Source organism: Phocoena phocoena, chromosome 1 (assembly GCF_963924675.1).
Source record: "Phocoena phocoena chromosome 1, mPhoPho1.1, whole genome shotgun sequence".
Taxonomy (NCBI): domain Eukaryota; kingdom Metazoa; phylum Chordata; class Mammalia; order Artiodactyla; family Phocoenidae; genus Phocoena; species Phocoena phocoena.
Genome location: NC_089219.1, coordinates 156,870,431 through 156,887,522, shown reverse-complemented (window position 1 = coordinate 156,887,522; position 17,092 = coordinate 156,870,431). Strand labels below are relative to the sequence as shown.

Genomic DNA, 17,092 nt, shown 5'->3' with positions numbered 1-17,092 from the left:
GTATTTATAACTTCACAACCCTGCCCCTGAAAGCCAGACACACAAATTCCTTTTACTATAACTGGGACACAAGTGATTTTTCTTCTTAATGTGGCTCTAATCCTTACAGAAGAATTAGTGACAGCAACCTGAAGAATAATTATGGAGGATCGGCACCCCACACCTTCTTTGAAAACTGCTGGAGGTTGAGAGTAAGTGGGTGAAAGTTCCTCTGAGCACCATCTGTCAGAGAGAGAAACCAGATATTGGGGATGTGCCTTCATTTTAACAGGTGGCAAGATGTTCCCCTCGAGTTGGCAGCCTCCAGATCATTTCCCGTTTCTCTAACTTAGGAGGAAGCTGTGAAAGTCGCAGGCAAACGGGCTGAATGACTCATTTGATCCTGGACATTTCCTTCACTCCTAGGATGTCTCAATCTCTCTCTACTCTCGTTATTTAAGCTTAACGATGAACAATCATCTGCTTCGCTCGCACAGTCAGCGAAGTCATCAGGCACGTGACGAAACTGCCGGCTGCAAGGGGTTCCATCCGTTCCTGCATGCCTCCATCCATCCACCCACCTACCCATCGCCCTTCCTGTTCTCCGGCTTACACTCCCATCGCCAGGCCTTCAGCGGCGCGCACACCGCCGGGCCGGGTGTGCAAGGGCCCGGGCTGCGCGCGCTGGGGGCAGGGCGGCAGCTTCCCACAGAGGAGACTGTGGGGCGGCGGGGCCGGAGGGGCCGCGAGGCCGCGCGGAGCCGAGCCCCGCCCCCTAGCCAGCACCTACGGACGCCGGGTCCCACGTGACAGTCCCCTCCTCCCTCCCCAGTCGCGCGCACGGGCCGGGCGTCTCGGGCCCGCGCGCGCTCGTGGTCCGAGAGCCCGGGAGCAAAGCGAAGCTAAGGAGGGAGCGGCGGAGCGCGGGCCGTCAGAGCCCTGTGCCCGCGCGGAGGTGATGAAGCTGGCCGCGCGCTGACACCGCCGCACCCAGCCGCTGGGAAGAAGGCGCCTCGGGCCGCGACCTTCAGGAGAAGGTACGTGGCTGGGGGTGGGGGTTGGCGGGAGGCGGCGCCCCGGAGCCCCGCGACCCGGTCTTCGGGGCTGACACTGCCGCTGGCCCGGCTCCCGCGCGCGGCTTGGGCTCGCCTGCCATTTGCTGCCGCCGTGAGAGCCAAGCAGGCGAGCTGGGCTTGCTTGTTTTCCCCTCAGTGCCTGGTCACTCTGAGGCTTCCGCAGTTAGGTGCTGCTCACGGTGACCCAGGTAATTGCCTAAAGGGCCGACCTCCCACCTGGTCTTGTTTCCGGGACACCTTCTGATGCCTTCTTGCAAAGGTTGGGCAGGGTTACGCCGTGACTTCCGAAGCCGAGCGGGCCGAGGGGAAAGGAGCCAGTGGCCGGCAGTGCAGGCAGGTGAAAGTCGGAGAAGCTCCCAGACTCTGTGCGGGAGACCTAGGGGAATGAAGGCGAAACACATGACTGGAGAATGGCTCGGGGAATGGGCCTCTCTGATGCGCCTGCATGCGGGAAACTAGCCAGACACCTGGGAGAAAGTGTGCTGCCACAGGGTGTTGCCTTTCTGCCCATTCGGGGAAAACACCGAAGATACTGTGGAGATGCAGTATTGGGAGAGAAGAGAACTCATAGGATGGAAATGGTAACGGTGGTTTTTTTTTTTTTTTTTCAGTGAGCCTTAAACACTTTAAAAAATGAGTACCCAGAAAATCAAGTCAATTAAAACCATAGTCAAATGACTATTTTAACTAAAAGATTGTCATTCATTTCTTACTTATAATTCCCTGGGAGTACTGTAGGTGTAAATTCAGTTTTTTTTTTTTTTTTTTTTTAATCTATTTCTGTGCTATTTCTTGCAAGCCAGCCCCAGCATTTAAGCATGCTCCATTGTGGGATGGGTGCTGTGGATGGGGAAGATGAATCAAGAGTCAACCTTCTTAAGGGCTTCCCTGGTGGTGCAGTGGTTGAGAGTCCGCCTGCCGATGTACGGGACATGAGTTCGTGCCCCGGTCCGGGAAGATCCCACATGCCGCGGGAGCGGCTGGGTCCGTGAGCCATGGCCATTGAGCCTGCGCGTCTGGAGCCCGTGCCCCTCAACACAGGCTCCGGACCACAACAGTGAGAGGCCCGCGTATCGCAAAAAAAAAAAAAAAAGTCAACTTTCTTAATTACTACCATTAGGATCTCACTGATGTCTCTCTGACTCTTGCAGGGAGGAGTGATAATTCTTGTATCTAAGAGTGGACCACGTGTGTGGTGACATGGCCCAGGGGAATAATTATGGGCAGACCAGCAATGGGGTGGCAGATGAATCACCCAACATGCTGGTGTACAGAAAGGTAAGGATTTCTTCACTTTCGTGGAAAAAGGGAAACTTCTGGCTTCCTTGAATTTTTTTTCCCTCAGATCAATTTTGTGGTCTTATGGATTCTCCAAATCCCCAGTGACTGCACATTATACTTGAGGATGATCTGACATTCTCAAGTAATGCATATGTGTAGAGACACAGTGAAGTAAATGAGGCTACTCATACTGTGTTCTCACACTTTCCCTGGTGATCTTACATAGATTAATCCACAGTCAGCAATAGCAGCAAGTTTGGACATCCCACATATTTTGTTTGTTACATACATGATTTTATAGCATCTGTAATAGATTTTAGAAGCTTTTTCTTATACTCCTTCTAAGCATTTAGGTTATAATGATTATATAAATGTATAACATTTTAGAAATGAAAATAGACTACTTTGCAATTCTGGGGCAAGAGTGAATGTGGCTATGAATGTATGGGTGGTTTAATGATTTTACTTTTAACTAAACAATTCCAGTTTTTTTTGGTTAAATCTTAGCTTTAAAGCCACCATAATAAAGGTGTATTTGAATATTGTATATGCTTCAGAGTGGTTGCTTAGGTAAGTTCATTCTGGTTATAGTCAACAATCTTCCTAAAATTAAGGAAGCAGTATTTTTTAATTAACTTCTGTACCATTTGTTTCTATTGCTTTTTATGCTGGGATTATTTTTCTTTAGCATATTATCTATAGTGCTTATGGGGCAAGATTTCTTTAGTTAACACTAGCAATTGTAAAAAGGAAACCAGACCTCGAAATGAAGGAAATTGTTAAAGATTTTGATTAGTGTGAGCACATTGAAGAGTCTAGGATGAGTTTGCTAGAGGATCAGAACTGGTTATGAATAAAGATGAAAAGCTTTCCACCTTGACCTATACTAAATGAAAACTCTCCTTCTGTGTGAGCCAGGATGATTAAGAGGTGGTGATGATATGTGTTTGAGGAAATCTTGTTATTGCTTTGATGTGAATATGCATGGACATCCTGTCAATGCTAGCCTTGTAGACCATAGTGTATTGTGTACCTATGAATGCACTTTTGTGGGTCTGGGATAGCACAATAAAACTTTTTTCCCACAGGGAAAAAAAATTGCCTATTTTAGTCTTAAAGCATCCCAACTGGATAAATCAAGAAAATAATCCACTTGGGCCTAAGTTATTACTATTATTTTCCTACACTGATTTAAATTACTGGATATTGCCCATTCTGTATAGATGTGGTTCTGAGAAGAACTATCTTAGGGGCAGTTATGTGTTTTTTAAAGAAGTTATAATATTCTTTATTGTTTTGTATGACTGAATATTGTAATATGCAGGATGTGAGAATTGTAAATTCTACCTTATAGGTTTGTGCAATGTCGAAAGTTGGACTTCTGTAAAATTATCAGTAGTTAGCTATTTTTGTTAGGTCAAACACTATATTCTCTGTTTCCCTATTAAAAGATCAGGGGTTGAATTGATTGGACACCTAACAGTTAATCTTGATTAGAAATAAACTTAATATGACATCAGTCTGTGTCTCATTTAGTCAGTTATCATGAGAATATGTGAAAAATGAGGCTAGGAGTTTTATAGATAGTTATTGGATTATTTAGTGTACCTAAGCTTCATACTGCTAATTTTGAAACACTCTATAAATTGTTGTTTAGCATCAAATTGCCGTTAGGGCTACTTATAAATTAACAGGTTATGATAACTTCAGGGAGAGAATGTAATGCCTCATTTCTTTTAAGCATTTGTATTCTGTTGGGTAAGGTTGGAACTGCTTGTGCTACTTCTTTGCCCTCCTTTTCCTAGCTTTTTGTTTAGGGTAATGACACATACAATTTATTTCTAGAAAAGATTTCCCTGATAAATCATTGTTGGAAAAAAGTTGACACCAGTAAATTTTACTCATAATGCTTACTTATGCATTGCCTGTCTATCCTTTTATTCTCTGAACATATATCTTTTTGTTTGTGATATAAATAATAATATATAAAGAAATACCAGATAATCTGTATAAAGAAACACAGTTGTTCTTGGTTAGCATTTGCTGGTTACCAAGTCAAATGGTCCATGTCTGTAGGCAGACATACAACATGATTTTATGTGACCATTTTACCTCTGTTTTTTGTATCTTATGTGGGCTTTGACATTTAATATCTTCTCAGTAGAGGCCAGATTTTAATGTGAAGAACAGCAGAATAGTTGGAGAGGGGTAAAAAGGAAAGGAGTAGGTTGACTCCATATGTCAACTGCTCAACCTGCATGAAAGAATAAGTGACTTGTTACAAATGCTTATTAATCATGAAGTCAGTCAAAGGTTAGGAAAGAGCTTCAGCCTCACGGTGCATTGCTTAGTATCAGTGAAGAGAATAGTTAGAGAGATTGCTGTTTTATTGATTCATGCCAATTTTCTACTTCTAGCTCACTGTTGAAACACAGTTCTTAAAGTGGGTTCTGTGTTCTCACCACTTCCCCTCCCTGCAAGCCACCTCTTGTTTACTGCCCAGGATTCTGATGGTTTATACCTACTAAAGATATGCATGTGCTGTTTCCATTTTTTCTTGGTAGATTATGAATGAGGTTTAGGAATATTCTTGTGCGGCAGAGAAAACAGTGAATGGTTGTCAAAGTGTGATGCACAGAAAAGAGCTGGAATTTGTGAATTTCTTGTGTTCATCTGATGTCTCTCCATTATGATTATCCTCATATGGGTTATTGGAATTCCTCAAAATATGGGAAAGTTCCAGGGATCTTTCTTCCATGGAGAATTCCTTAGCGATGTTCAGGAAAAATGTATTTTCAGTGGGTAGAACTATGATCCTCCAGGCAGAGTGAGTGCTGCCATAGTGAGGGCTACAGGCATTAGTAACACTGTTACCGACCAGGGTTCTTGGACTCCTTAATCAGTAGAAATTGATAAGAGGCCAGATGAGAAATTCAGGCAAGGGTTTATTGGGATGCCCACTGCAGCACAGCGGTTGAAAACAAGGAACAGTTCCCCTTGCTTGCTGCCTGAGTGGAGGGTGAGCTGGTCCCTTAAATGGGGTGAGGGTAGGGGCGGGTCCAGGAGGCTGGACTGGAGGTATGGCTTGGGTGGTCTGCCCACTCCCTTGGTGGTGCTGGGTGCAGGGATCATGCACAGCACCCTGCTTTTGCTCTGAACGCCTCATAAGTGGCAGTTGGGTTTTTGGTCTTTTTGTATCTTGTTCATAATTTGCCCCAGCTGCACATGCACACAGTTATTTTTAGTCCCTTATAGTTTCTTTGTATTCTGTTGCTGCAGGAGACGTTCATCCAGGTGCAAGCACTGCAGCAAAGGGTCCCAGGTCCCAGCCTGTCTCACACTGCCTCACAATCAGGGTTGGTACCTGCAAATCAGTCTCGGATATTTGCCAGTACCTTTTTGGCTTAATGTGAGGGCTCTCTGTAGGCTTCACTTGATATAAGAGGTACATTAAAAAAATCCATATGGACAAAATATTTTCCTTACAAATTTTTCAATTTATAATGCTGCTTTTTTTTTTATAAGCAAGTGATTAAGTTAGTGTGGTTATGTCATTTTATGTATTTGAAAATATTCAAAAGTTTATAAAATGTGAAGCTTAACCACTTTTATTTCTGGGGTTTCCTAAGCTCCCTTCAGATAGACCTTAACTAGAATGGAATAGAAATAATCAACTTCTTTAAGAAGAGACCCACCTAGCTCCAACTCACCTTGGATTCAGACTAGCTTCTTGAAATGTAGTGAGGTGAAATGTATGTAGAGGTGAAAACTCAGAACTCAAACACTACTGTCATTCTTGGTCTGCTTTGGGTAAAACTCTCATTCCTGGGGGTGGTACTGGCTGTAAAGGATCGCTGAGCTAGAACCCAGGGTTACAAGGAGACACATTCTAAATTTGGTGTCTGGCCAGCATGCTGCCCACTAGACAGTATACATCACTTTTTGTCCAGAAGCTGACGTTCCTGCATTTGAAAAACAAAATTTCTAGGGCACCTTGGGGCCAATATTTCATATTGGCTGGAATGCTGGCTTCTTACTAGCAAGAATGCTCAAAATGACCAATACTTTCTGTTATTATTGCAGCAACAGTTTATCTTCCAGTTGTCAGAAAAGAAAATGAAAATATTTTCCTCATTCACTGTTTTAGTGGAATGAACACATATTTTGGAAATAGCAAACCTATAAAGTTCACTATGCCTCTCCCCTCCCCCCCACCTTTTCCCTTACCCATTCTCTCTTCCCCTCCTCTCTCTTCATTTTTCATCTAGTCACTCTCATTCCGTTTGCTTCTTCTTTTCACTTTTCAAAAACGACTTAAGTGGGGACTTCCCTGGTGGCCCAGTGGTTAAGACTCTGTACTCCCAATGCAGAGGGCCCAGGTTTGATCCCTGGTCAGAGAACTAGGTACCGCATGCCGCAACTAAAGATCCCGTGTGCCGCAACTGAGACCCCATGCAGCCAAATAAATAAATAAATATTTAAAAAAAAGACCTAGGGTGAAGATGTAATTTTCCCTGAGATGCTGCTCATTTTAGTTGTGAAAGAGAAAATGATGTCTTTTGGAGATGAGAGCAGGTACCATCTTGTTTGAGTACCTGTTATACACAGACATTCAGGTGCTTTTAAACTCGGTATTATATTGTGGTAGTGGCAAAAGGTTAGTCTTGAAAGATTAAGACTGCTGTTTTTTGCAGAGTAAGATGGGACCACTGGCCTTTCTTACATAAAGGTGTAATGGGAGCTATCAGCCCAGTAGGAAGATGACCTCTGCTGATTGGCTTGACCTAGACATTGCCTTTGAAAGCTTTTTCTGAAGTAAGTCTGTTCTGTGAAAACAGATATATCTGCAAGAGAGGGGAGTGACTAGTTTTCTTCTTTGGAAAAGATTTAGTCACAGACATCACTAGTTTCTTAGGGGTGAGTTAGCTGACATTTTTGGCACTAACTCAGTGCATCTGTCACTTCAGGATTGTCCAGTGTGGTCAACCTTGAAGGTGTCACGTTCCTCCCTCCTCGAACTCCATTATGAAAAATAGCCTTTGACATTTTTGAACCTTAGTTATCTTGATCTGTCTGGGTATAGGGTGCAGCTACATGTTAGTACAGTAAAGAATATTTCTAAGTGATGACCAGAGAAAGGGCTGTTGGAAAAGGAAGGAATGTTTGCAAATGGATAATCACAGAAGGCATTTAGGCCCCTCAGATTTCTAAATTAGGGGCTCAGATGGGAGGCGGGCATCAGAAAGATTCCATTTCTAAAAAGTTCCAAAATGGAGTTTCTTCTATATGCATTATTTGAAAGCACCTTCCTAGACTAAAGGATGTTGTCTACTATAAATATGAATTTAATCTGTTTGAATCAAATGCAGACCTGTTTTTCCCTCAGTGACACAAATGCGTCCTGAGATAGGATAGGACCACCATCTATGATACTTCTGAGAAGTAGATAGAGACATTTTATGAGTAATAATTTAATGTTGAATTTTGGGTAATAATTAACTTGAGTTCAGAGCAAGAAAGCCTTTCATGGTGGAGCTTTTTCACCAGTTGTTGCTTATCAGTACTATTTGTGGGATTAAGATAAGAATTTGTGGCCTGAATTTTATTTCCGTTTCTCACCTCCAACCTCCCCAAATCTAATGGATCAGAGGAAAGTGCAGATGTAGAAAGGAGAAGCTGTGAAGGAATTTTATTGCCTTATAATAGCCTTTGTGGCTCTATTGAGTGATGGAAAGCAGGGTATATTTCAGTAGTATGGTTGATGGAATGTGATCACTGCAGAGAATATGAAAATATTTTGGATTTGGATAGTTTAGTGACTTAATAAATATTAAGTCTCCTTGAAAACGATATTGTGGAAAACAAGCAACACAAGTAGTTGGCCCTTGCTCCCCCTTTCATAGCTGTGAAAAGGAGGCATTTGAATGTCAGAGTTACAGAGGCTTCTATCTTACAAGATATCAATCTAATTATAAAATAATTGTAAATGTGAATGTGGGTATGCAGTTCCTTAGGGAAAAAAAGACCCACTTCTCTGCCATTTGCCCAAGGCAATATGAAAATTTAACTTTCCCTCTTTTTAATTCCCTTTGTCTTGTGTCTAATTCAATTAACAAAGGTCTCAGGACATTGGAACTCTAATAGACAATCATGAAGGTTATTTCAGCTCCATTAAAATTGCCACCTGGCCTAGGCTAGAAAAAATTTTGACTGAGGGGCCTATCCAGGGAGAGAAGTTGTTCTGTCTTCCGGAAAAATATGTAGGAAAATGGCAGCTTTGTTCTAGCTGGGTTCTTAAGAATAGTCTAGAAGCCTTCTTATGTTAGGTCCTTTCTGGTGATTAGCAAGTAAAATTTTCTTAAGGAGTCAGTGTGCTGAAGTAGAAGCATGTGCATTGCAGTTGGGCGGTTTTGGTTTTAAGTCATGGCTCTGCCATTGTTTAGCTCTGCAGTTGTGGTTTAGCAACCTAACTCCTTTCATTTCAGTTTCCTTATGTATAAAATGACAAAAAATAAGGAAACATTTCCTTCATAGAGCTGTTTGATGATAAAATGAGGTAGCCTATGTTAGACCCTCAGTGAATGTCTCAAAAATGCTATAATAATAATTATACAATTATAATTATAACATAATTTATAATATGTAATAGTTACATTATATATAATTCTAATAACTATTCTTTTCTTATTACTATTTATTTAATGAAGCACCTTGTATGTTCCATGGGGTCCAATATGTTGCTATATTTTTTGATAAAGGTGAAAATATGAACATTTTAACCACTTCCAGTCATGTCTTTCTGGTAGTTAAAAAGGCAGATTCTGTAAGATGATTTGGTAATACCATTTTATGACACAATGAGCGTCCTGTCTTATGTTATTAGTTCAATATAGCTAGCTTCTTCTATTTTTAATAAGCCCTTTGAATTATTATCTAATATATCTTTGAAGTCTGCATAGTTACTTAGGTATTATGTAAACTCAATAAAGCCTTTGCATTCTGGAATTTCAGAGGTAAAAGGAAACTAAGAATTTATCTACTTTTTAATTTTGCAGATTATGAAATTTAAGATCAGAGAAGTCAGTAACATGATTTGTCTAAGGTCACACAGGTTGAATTGAGGTCTTTATTTGTCTTTCTGTGATGTGTGTGTGTCTCTCTCTTAAAATAAATGCAGTAAGTCTTGTGTTTGTAGTTCAGTTTCAGTAAGAAATCAGCATCCTGGTTACTCTGTGGCATCTATGGATTATTCCAGGATATTTAATCACCCATTATAAATAGATTACTAGATTCCCTTTTCCCTTCAACTATAGTTGAGCATTTGGAGCGCCAGGAATGATAAGATTGGGAACTAGACTGACTGACCTACCCTGGTAGTAGTTCTGTCTTTGATTTGATCCTCACTGGAAGTTCTAGGCTGATGAACACCCAGAATTTGATGCTCTGTGGCAACACTGTCCAATAGAGCTTTCTATCTTGATGGAAATATTCTGTGTACTGTCCAGTATAGTAGGTACTAGCCACAGAGGGTAGTTGAACGCTTGAAATGTGGCTGATGTGACCAAGGACTTGAATTATAAATTATATTTAATTTTAATTAATTATAATTTAAATTTAAATAGCCCCCTGTGGCTAGTGGCTATTATATTTGATAGCATAGTGATTATGGAATAAAGACCTTTGGAAAAACAGCATCAAAGCCAAGAGAAGAGATAAAAGAAAATGCTAGACTTAGCTTGAGACTTGGCCTGCAGTGCTTGCAACAAAGTAGGGCCCAACAAACAACTTTTTAAAATAATAATACAGATGTAAGGTTTTAAAGGAGGACCATGGTTTGCTAAGGAGATATTAGGAGATATTATAATAAATGACACCAAGGGTTGATGTTTTGTTATTTTTCATCCTACGGAGACTTTAAGTTGTCTGCAGAGGCTGGCCCTCCAGAGGTCAGATGATAGGGGCTGTCTTTCAGTAAGACTAAAGTCTGCATATGCCATGAATATTCCAGGAAGTGCACTCGCAGCATCTCAGATGATTTGCTGATGTTGAAAGTATTCCAGTTAATTTCTATCTTATGGTGTCTCAAACATGCATCATAGCCATTCCAATTCCTAATAAGACTGAGGGAAAACCAGAAGCCCTGGGTAAAAGGGATTTAAAGTGGTTGGAATCCTTGTTCAGAGTTTAACATTGGGTTATAAAGAAATCCATTGTTTTTAAGCTCACTTCTCTTTCATATGTCTCAGAATGTTGAAAGGAAGGCAGCAGTCTAGGGAAAGTAGTAGTTCATGACGGAGTGACAGAGTCTCCAAGTCAGAAGGGCTAGATGTGAATTCCTGCTCTGCCCCCAACTGGCTGTGTAAGTTTGGGCAAGTGTGTTAACTTCTCCTGGAGACTACTTTACAGAATCATTGGAAAGATGAAGTATAAGTGAGAATGTTTGACTGAGAGTGATTGACAGGTAATACAGACTCTTTTTGGGAATTGTGGAAGTTACTGAGGTTCCTTGCAAGAATAAACTTTGCAAAACTCTCCTTGCCAAGTCTTCCCTGCTTGCTGAGTGTCCCCATGGCTGTAGGTCCTGTAGAAGTCCAGCTAACACGCTTTCCCCCATTTGGTCATTGCTGGAAGACGTCAAGACCAATATAAATCTACATAACCATCTTTGGCCACACAGAAGCTTTTGAACGTTAGGCAAACTGGTTCAGTAGAAAGTTTTTCTCTAGTACAGAAATCTAGGGAAAATTTTCACCTTTAATATTTAAAATGATGTATACCAAAGCATTTTGAAGAAAATTAAGTACACATAGAACATATTATTAATAATATTTCTCTTGCTGAACTTTTTTTAGTTGCATTTCCTCTGGAAATTAATGCCATTTGTCACTTGCTCTGTTTTATACTTAGTATTTTGGGTTTTGACTTTTGGTTTATTGTTCATTAGAATAGTTGTTATTTATTGAGTGTCAAGGCTTTTATCTGTATTACCTGATTTCCTTAAAGTATGTTGCACTTTGATTATTAGCATTCTGTTTTTCTAATAAGAAAGCTGAAAGTGACTTATGCAGACTAAGTGACTGCCCAAGATCGCTCAGGAATTAGTAACAGAGCTGGTGAGCTCCACGAGGGTGGAGACTCCTATTTTTCAGTGCTGTGTTCCCAGCACCTAGAAAAATGGCACATAATAGGTGTTTCTGAATATTGAGTGCCTAAGCACATGAATCAGTGGGTGAATAGATGAATGAATGCTTGATCCAAAGACCGTATTCTTGCCTCTTCACTGTGTTGCTTCCATTTAAGTTAGTGAATGGACAGCGCACTCAAAATTCAGTTCTGTACACCATACATACATTGAGCCTCAGCTCTGATTGAGCCTTGTGTGGGCATTGGGGATAGAGTTGTGGTCTAGATAGATAGGGTTTGAGCCCTCACTGAGCTTATTTTACAGTGGTGAGGACAGATGTCAGACAACTTATCGTAGAGTGATTACTGCTGTGAAAAGGGAAGAACTGGGTGTTAGGAAAATTTATTTATATTGGGTCATCTGGTTTCTGAAATAAATATGTTGATATGTATCTTCTGTTTGCAGTTCTGAGTGCTTAGCACAGTGCCCAAAGTGCCCAGCTTCTGACACTTAGTAAGTACTCAATAAATGAACTAAATTGAGCTAAGCTAATGTTGAAAGTCTTCAGAGATTTATGGAGACAGAGGAGGCAAGAGTGTTGATCTTATCCCTTAGAAAACCAAATGTCTCCTTCCATAGACTTAAAATTTACTTAATACTTGTACACTTGAATGAAATTACTTTGCCTCTTTGAGTCCCAGTTTCCTCCTCTGAAAAATGGAGATAGTAATAATAATAATGATAAGTTATTATAAATAGTGCATGTAAAGCTTGGATAAGTAGGAAACATTTAATATATGTTAACTATTACCTATAAATGCTGCCCCCAAAGGATTTCTCTGTAAGTGGAAGTGATGACACATAAGGAGGATTTCCCTTTAAAATTTGTCTTTCTTATACATATTTTAGAATTTAGAATTTGCTGCTCTTCATTGGCTCTTGATGGTTTTGTTTAAAGCTGTTTCATATGGTAAATGTACAATAAATATTAAAAATTTTTCATCATACACAATTCAAACAAATACAAAAGTAGAGAAAAATAATATAAAGAATCTTCATGTACCCATCACATCGTGTCAACAATTCTTAACTGCTGGTAGATCTGGTTTCATTTATGCTTCCTCACTTCGGATTTCCCCCAGTTGGTTATTTTGAAGCAAATCTCAGAAAGTATATCATTTAAGATATAAATTCTTTAGTGTGTATAAGTACTTTTAAGGAAGATAAAGGTAAAATAAAGGTAAATAAAATGATAATTTGTCCTAGGTCCTTAAAATAATGGCATATTTTACTCCATGAGCTTTATCATTTTTTTCATATTGCTCAAATGGGTCTATCATTCTTTCTTTTTCTTTTTTCTTTGTGGTAAAATACATCTAACATAAAATTTACCATTTTAAACATTTTTACATGTATAGTTCAGTGGCATAAAGTACATTCACAGTGTTCTGCAACTCTCACCACCATCCATCTCCAGAACTTTTTTCATCTTCCCAAGCTGAAACTGTACCCATTAAACAGCAGTTCCCCATTCTCCTCTCCCTCAACCCCTGACAATCACCCTTCTACTCTCTGTCTCTATGAATTTCACTACTCTTTGTACCTCATATCAGTGGAATTATACAGTATTTGTTCTTTTGTGACTGGCTTATTTCACTTAGTATAATTTCCTCAAGGTGCACCCATGTTATAGCATGTGTCAGAATTTTCTTCCTTTTTAAGGCTGAAAAATACTCCATTGGATGTATATACCACATTTTGTTTATCCTTTCATCATTGGATGGGCATTTGGGTTACTTCCACCTTTGACTGTTGTGCTAATGCTGCAATGAACATTGGTGTATAAATATCTGTTCTAGTCCATGCTTTTAATTCCCAGAATCGGAATTGCTGGATCATATGGTTATCGTATTTCTAATTTTTTGAGGAACCACCATGTTGTTTTTCATAGTGGCTACACTATTTTACATTCGTACCAGCAGTGCACAAAGGTTACGACTTCTTCACATTCTCACCAACACTTGTTATTTTTGATAGTAGTTATACTAATGGGTATGAAGTGACATCTCTTTGTGGTTTTGATTTGCATTTCCAAAATGATTGAGCATCTTTTGCTTATTGGCTATTTTCATATCTTCTTTGGAGATTTTGTGAACTTTTAAAGAGATTTGATTGCAGTTAGGAATGGTTTGACCTATGAACTACATGACCACTTAGATTTATGTCTAACCAAAATTCTGTTATTTTTGTTTGGATTTCTGAGCTACCTTTTTAATAATGGGGAGGTCTTTAAAGTCCTTTCTATCCTTAGCTTCCAAGTTTACAGTTAAAGTGAAACCTCCATAATTGACTCTTTTGGGTGATGGTAGTGATGAAGCTTAATGACTAAAAAAAATTAAAAATAATAGCACATTTAAAAATGAATTCAGTTTTATTTGTTTTGAATCTATGAAGTAACTGCTTTTGGGGCTACTGGGATGGGACAGGCAGTCCACATCTCTTAAAGAATCTTGTAAATGTTTTAAAGAATATTCCAGACTCTCTCAAATTAGAATATTTATTGTCTTTCCTTGACTTTTATTTAGTCTTTCCATTCTTTTATTTTTAGTACATTTATGTTTGGTAAATGTTAGTGAATATAGAGCACTCATTCTATTCTTAAGGTAAGAATAGAGATATAATTGATTTTAACCAGAAAAGTTACTATTCATTTAGATTAGTATAGAAAGATAATTTCAAATGAATTTCTCTTTTCATCTTAAATCTTGTTTTTATGCAGTTGTATATTCTTTTCATAACATTTCTTTTAACTGATTTGAACTGATTAACTGATTTGAAGATGTCTTAGTATAGGTCATTTGGGATGAGACTTTCAATGGCTTCAATCAAAAGGACTTTACTTTTGGAAATGTGTTCTAGCATTCCTCATTGCTGTCTTACTCTGAAAGTTTACTAGAAACTAATTAACTTACTTGTACACTATGATTTGTTTGACTTGTACCCTATTGATTTGCTTGACTCAAAGCTCATTATCACTTTATAAAACTGTGGTAAACCCCTCTGTCCTTGATATTTCTTTTCCTCTTCTTCTGTAGTAATAGCACTCTGCATTTTCATCTAGGCACATGGCCACTAGAATAAAGATTGCATTTCTCAGGCTTCCAGGCAGCTAGGCATGGCCATTTGATATATTCTGGCCAATGAGATGTAAACAGAAGAGGTGTATATAGTATCTGGGAAGTGCCCTCAAAGAAAGGGAGTATACCTTTCTTTTTTCCTTTTCTTACTCTTCCTGGCTAGAATGCAGTCATCTTGGCCAGGAGGTAGAAGCTGAGAGTTATGGATGGCAGAACAACAAAAGGGAATGAACCTGGGTCCCTGATGATTATAGAGTCAGCATACAAACCTGACCTGCCTACATAATTCTATGTTAGAGAAAAATTAAAAATTAAGAATTCTTCTTCTATATTTTTTAAAGATTTTTTTAGAGCAGTTTTAGGTTTTCAACAAAATTGAGAGGAAGGTACAGAGATTTCCCATATAATCCCTACCCTACATAACCAACCTTATTATCAACATTACTCATCAGAGTGGTAGATTTTTACCAAAGATAGACCTATACTGATGCATCATAATCACCCAAAGTTCATAGGTTACCTTAGGGTTCACTGTTGACGTTGTACCTTCTGTGGTTTGAACAAATACATAACGACATGTATCCATCATTATAATATCATACAGAGTAGTTTTATTGCCATCTTTATGTCTTCTTTAAGATACTATGATTTGGATTTTCTGTTACTTGCGACCAAATCAAATTCTAACCAACTTAACAACGACATCCAAAACCTTTTATTTTTAATCTGTAAGATAGTAATAGGGAAAAAATTTTTTTTTTTCTTTTGAAATATACGTTTCTTGTTTTATTTTAAAAGCAGCCTATTTGCTTTCTAGGAATAAATCTAGTTTCTTTTAAATAATATAATTGAGAAATTCTGCTGCATTAATTATGTAAATAGTTCAATTTAATTTAGTAAATATTTACTGAACAATTGTTTTGTGCTAGGTAATTTTGCTAGAAGTGTCAGGGGGTAAAGAATCAGTGATGACAATCATATATTCTTTATCAGAGCACTTTACAATCCCAAGATTGGAGGATCAACAGTTTTACAGTTAATTTCTTGTGTGTATATATATATATATATATATATATATATATATATATATGTAAAACCTCATAAAATTGATGGTGCACTTATTAAATTTCTTCTTATTTATTATTTTTAAATATTTGTTTATTATTTATTTATTTATTTAATTTATTTTGGGTCGCATTGGGTCTTTTTTTTTTTTTTTTTTTTTTTTTTTTAAACATCTTTATTGGGGTATAATTGCTTTACAATGGTGTGTTAGTTTCTGCTTTATAACAAAGTGAATCAGCTATACATATACATATGTTCCCATATGTCTTCCCTCTTGCGTCTCCCTCCCTCCCACTCTCCCCATCCCACCCTTCCAGGCTGTCACAAAGCACCGAGCTAATATCCCTGTGCCTTGCGGCTGCTTCCCCCCAGCTATCTACCTTACTACGTTTGTTAGTGTGTATATGTCCATGACTCTCTCTCGCCCTGTCAAAACTCACCCCTCCCCCTCCCCATACCCTCAAGTCCGTTCTCCAGTAGGTCTGCGTCTTTATTCCTATCTTACCCCTAGGTTCTTCATGACATTTTTTTCCCTTAAATTCCATATATATGTGTTAGCATACGGTATTTGTCTTTTTCTTTCTGACTTACTTCACTCTGTATGACAGACTCTAGGTCTGTCCATCTCATTACAAATAGCTCAATTTCATTTCTTTTTAAGGCTGAGTAGTATTCCATTGTGTATATGTGCCACATCTTCTTTATCCATTCATCCGATGATGGGCGCTTAGGTTGTTTCCATGTCCTGGCTATTGTAAATAGAGCTGCAATGAACATTTTGGTACATGACTCTTTTTGAATTTTGGTTTTCTCAGGGTATATGCCAAGTAGTGGGATTGCTGGGTCATATGGTAATTCTATTTGTAGTTTTTTAAGGAACCTCCATACTGTTCTCCACAGTGGCTGAACCAATTCACATTCCCACCAGCAGTGCAAGAGTGTCCCCTTTTCTCCACACCCTCTCCAGCATTTATTGTTTCTAGATTTTTTGATGATGGCCATTCTGACTGGTGTGAGATGATATCTCATTGTAGTTTTGATTTGCATTTCTCTAATGATTAATGATGTTGAGCATTCTTTCATGTGTTTGTTGGCATTCTGTATATCTTCTTTGGAGAAATGTCTATTTAGGTCTTCTGCCCATTTTTGGATGGGGTTGTTTGTTTTTTCGTTATTGAGCTGCATGAGCTGCTTGTAAATTTTGGAGATTAATCCTTTGTCAGTTGCTTCATTTGCAAATGTTTTCTCCCATTCTGAGGGTTGTCTTTTGGTCTTGGTTATGGTTTCCTTTGCTGTGCAAAAGCTTTGAAGTTTCATTAGGTCCCATTTGTTTATTTTTGTTTTTATTTCCATTACTCTAGGAGGTGGGTCAGAAAGGATCTTGCTGTGATTTATGTCATTGAGTGTTCTTCCTATGTTTTCTTCTAAGA

The 17,092-nt window shown here is 38.8% G+C and overlaps 1 protein-coding gene across 7 annotated transcripts in view; it reads left to right on the top strand.

Moving 5' to 3' along the window:
• The first annotated feature begins 875 nt into the window (after nucleotides 1-875).
• Nucleotides 876-17,092, top strand: part of RGS7 (regulator of G protein signaling 7) — a 625,816-nt gene continuing 609,599 nt past the window's right edge. For 6 of the 7 annotated variants that reach the window (XM_065880143.1, XM_065880153.1, XM_065880147.1 and 3 more), the window contains exon 1: nucleotides 2,256-2,333. In XM_065880143.1, coding sequence (XP_065736215.1) covers nucleotides 2,256-2,333 — 78 coding nt within the window. Of the gene's footprint in view, nucleotides 1,017-2,206; nucleotides 2,334-17,092 lie in introns of those variants that run through there. The other variant, XM_065880139.1, reaches the window with a different exon arrangement.